The sequence below is a fragment of the Cebus imitator genome, unplaced genomic scaffold, assembly GCF_001604975.1.
Source record: "Cebus imitator isolate Cc_AM_T3 unplaced genomic scaffold, Cebus_imitator-1.0 Scaffold604, whole genome shotgun sequence".
Classification (NCBI taxonomy): Eukaryota; Metazoa; Chordata; class Mammalia; order Primates; family Cebidae; genus Cebus; species Cebus imitator.
Genome location: NW_016107919.1, coordinates 868334 through 872603, shown reverse-complemented (window position 1 = coordinate 872603; position 4270 = coordinate 868334). Strand labels below are relative to the sequence as shown.

The window sequence follows — 4270 nt, the reverse complement described above, 5'->3', positions numbered from 1 at the left end:
AATCAGGGAAATGCAAATAAAAACCACAACACTATAACACCTTGCTCCCACAAGAATGGCCATAATAAAAAAAATTTAAAAATAATAGATGTTGTAGATGTGGTGAAACAGGAACACTGTTGGGAATGTAAACTAGTACAACCACTATGGAAATGAATGTGAAGACTCCTTAAAGAACTAAAAGTAACTTCATTCCTGGGTACTTACCCAGAGTAAAAAAAAGTTATCATATAAAAAAGATACTTGCACATGCATGCTTACAGCAGCACAACTAACAACTGCAAAAATTTAGAACAAGCCCAAACATCCATCAATCAATGAGTGATAAAGAAAATTATATCTGTATATGTATGTGCCATATATACATATATATATATATAAAATACTACTCAGCCATAAAAACGAATAAAATAATGGTATTTGCAGCAACCTAGATGGATTTGGAGACTATTATTCTAAGTGAAGTAACTCAGGAATGAAAAACTAAACGTCATATGTTCTTACTCGTAAGTGGAAACTAAGCTATGAGGACATAAAGGCTTTAAGAATGATACAATGGGAGAGGGAGACGAACTTTGAGAGAACGAGGAGGAAGGAGAGAAAATGGGGTCCACAGATTACAGTACCTATAGCCAAGCTGCAGCGCAGCAGGGCTACAATGCTTACACCACCCAGCCCACTCAAGGATATGCACAGACCACCCAGGCATATGGACAACAAAGCTATGGAACCTATGGACAGCCCACTGATGTTAGCCATACCCAGGCTCAGACCACTGCAACTTACGGGCAGACCGCCTATGCAACTTCTTATGGACAGCCTCCCACTGGTTATACTACTCCAACTGCCCCTGGCATACAACCAGCCTGTCCAGGGGTATGGCACTGGTGCTTATGATACCACCACTGCTACAGTCACTACCACCCAGGCCTCCTATGCAGCTCAGTCTGCGTATGGCACTCAGCCTGCTTATCCAGCCTATGGGCAGCAGCCAGCAGCCACTGCACCTACAAGACCGCAGGATGGTAACAAGCCCACTGAGACTAGTCAACCTCAATCTAGCACAAGAGGTTACAACCAGCCCAGGCTAGGATATGGACAGAGTAACTACAGTTATCCCCAGGTACCTGGGAGCTACCCTATGCAGCCAGTCACTGCACCTCCACCCTACCCTCCTACCAGCTATTCCTCTACACGGCCGACTAGTTATGATCAAAGCAGTTACTCTCAGCAGAACACCTATGGGCAACCAAGCAGCTATGGACAGCAGAGTAGCTATGGTCAACAAAGCAGCTATTGGCAGCAGCCTCCCACTAGTTACCCACCCCAAACTGGATCCTACAGCCAGGCTTCAAGTCAATATAGCCAAGAGAGCAGCAGCTACAGGTAGCAGAGTTCATTCCTACAGGACCACCCCAGTAGCATGGGTGTTTATGGGCAGGAGTCTGGAGGATTTTCCGGACCAGGAGAGAACCGGAGCATGAGTGGCCCTGATAACCGGGGCAGGGGAAGAGGGGGATTTGATCGTGGAGGCATGAGCAGAGGTGGGTGGGGAGGAGGACGCGGTGGAATGGGCAGCGCTGGAGAGCGAGGTGGCTTCAATAAGCCTGGTGGACCCATGGACGAAGGACCAGATCTTGATCTAGGCCCACCTGTAGATCCAGATGAAGATTCTCACAACAGTGCAATTTATGTGCAAGGATTAAATGATAATGTGACTCTAGATGATCTGGCAGACTTCTTTAAGCAGTGTGGATTTGTTAAGATGAACAAGAGAACTGGGCAACCCATGATCCACATCTACCTGGACAAGGAAACAAGAAAGCCTAAAGGCGATGCCACAGTATCCTATGAAGACCTACCTACTGCCAAGGCTGCTGTGGGGTGGTTTGACGGTAAAGGCTTTCAAGAGAGCAAACTTAAAGTCTCTCTTGCTCAGAAGAAGCCTCCAATGGACAGTATGAGGGGTGGTATGCCACCCTGTGAGAGCAGAGGGCTGCCACCACCATTCCGTGGAGGTCCAGGAGGCCCAGGAGGTCCTGGGGGACCCATGGGTCGCATGGGAGGCCGTGGAGGAGATAGAGGAGGCTGCCTTCCCAGAGGATCCCGGAGTTCCCGAGGGAACCCCTCCAGAGGAGGAAACGTCCAGCACCAAGCTGGAGACTGGCAGTGTCCCAATCCGGGTTGTGGAAATCAGAAATTCGCCTGGAGAACAGAGGGCAACCAGTGTAAGGCCCCAAAGCCCGAAGGCTTCCTCCCACCACCCTTCTCGCCCCTGGGTGGTGATCGTGGCAGAGGTGGCCCTGGTGGCATGTGGGGAGGAAGAGGTGGCCTCACGGATTGTGGTGATCCTGGTGGAATGTTCAGAGGTGGCCGTGGTGGAGACAGAGGTGGCTTCCGTGGTGGCCGGGGCATGGACCAAGGTGGATCTGGTGGAGGAAGAGGAGGTGGCCCTGGGGGGCCTCCTGGACCTTTGATGGAACAGATGGGAGGAAGAAGAGGAGGACGTGGAGGACCTGGAAAAATGGATAAAGGTGAGCACCGTCAGGAGCGCAGAGATTGGCCCTATTAGATGCAGAGACCCCACAGAGCTGCATTGACTACCAGATTTATTTTTTAAACCAGAAAATGTTTTAAATTTATAATTCCATATTTATAATGTTGGTCACAACATTATGATTATTCCTTGTCTGTATTTTAGTATTTTTCACCATTTGTGAAGAAACATTAAAACAAGATAAATGGTAAAAAAAAAAAAAAAAAAAAAAAAAAAAAAGGAAAAAAAAAAAAAAAAAAAAAAAATACAATGGACTTTAAGGACTCCAGATAAAGGGTAGGAGGGTGATGAGGTGTAAAAGACTGCACATTGGGTACAGTGTACACTGCTTGGGTGATGGGTCCATCAAAATTTCAGAAATCATCATTAAACAGCTTTTTCATGTTGCCAAATATCACCTGTATCTCAAAAACCTATCGAAATACAAAAATGATTTTAAAAATTTAAAAGACATAAAACAAAAACATAGAAACAAACAGAAAACCATCTTGAATAATCTATTAGGTAGACTTCCTAAGTTATCCTGTAACTTGTAACGAATTTTTAATAAATTTAACAATTGATGTAGATGGTAAAATTAAAAATGCATTAATAATGTTCATGTAGAATTAAATAACTAACTAAATAATAAAAAACTTAAGATCATATTATCTGTAAGCTAGGATTATATGATGTCTTCTTTTCCAATTATGATGTCCTTTATTTCTTTCTCTTTGGACTCTATATTTGGAGGTAGAATCGACAGGAACTTCTAATGGGCTGGATGTGGAAGATGAGGAAGAGAGCGTTCAAGGACCACATTTTTTGTTTGTTTGTTTGAGAAAATTGGTGAATATTGTTTTTACTGTGATGCATAATACTGCAAGGAAGAGGTTTCAGGGTAAGACTTAAGAGTTTTAAATTGGTCAAATTTGTGTTTGACATATCTGTGTAAAAACTATATTAGGACAATGTGTGGGAATTTAGATATACAAATCTGAAACTCAGGGTAAAGGTCAATCTTGAAGATATATACTTTTAAGCTTTGAATATGAATGAAATTAAAAACAATGGAGCTACAGAGCATTAGCTCAAGAGAGATGGTGAAGGGATATGTGAACTCAAATGAGTGCCCTAAAGAAGGCCAGAGTTTAAGCCAGGAAAATATCCCACTACCTATGTGAAGGTAGGAAAAAAGCAAAGAGAATGTAACATCACAGAAATTAAAATAAGAAATGATTTTCAAAAGAATAGAGTTGTTCTTTCTCAAGATTGATTTTTGCTATTTATAATCTTTTGTAGTTACGTATAAATCATGGAACTGTTTTTTATTTCTGTAAAAAATACTATTAGAATTTTGATAGAAGTGACGTTGAATCTGTAGATCTCTGTGGGTAGTATGGACATTTAAAAATTAAGTCTTCCAATCCATAAACATTGATATCTTTCTGTTTGTATCCTCTTCAATTTTTCATCAGTATTTCGTAGTTTTTAGTAAAGAAGACTTTCACCTTCTTATTTATTTTATTCTTAAATATTTTATTATGTTCAGTACTATTATAAGTGGGATTGTTCTCCTAATTTCTTGTCAGATGGTTTGTCAGTATTGTGTAGAAACACAAGTGGCTTTTGTATGTTGATTTTTTTGTCCTGCAACTTGATTTAACTTGTTTATTAGTCCAAATAGTCTGTCTGTAGAGTCTTTAAAGTATTTTGAATATAAGTTTATGCCAT

At 41.8% G+C, this 4270-nt stretch overlaps 1 protein-coding gene across 1 annotated transcript; it reads left to right on the top strand.

The window, feature by feature from the left end:
- Positions 1-560: 560 nt before the first annotated feature.
- On the top strand, positions 561-2770 carry LOC108294819 (RNA-binding protein EWS-like). Its single transcript, XM_037734328.1, is given in 2 exon segments — positions 561-851; positions 853-2770. Coding segments are annotated over 2 exon segments (1968 nt in total). The 5' UTR covers positions 561-603; the 3' UTR covers positions 2573-2770.
- Positions 2771-4270: the final 1500 nt, after the last annotated feature.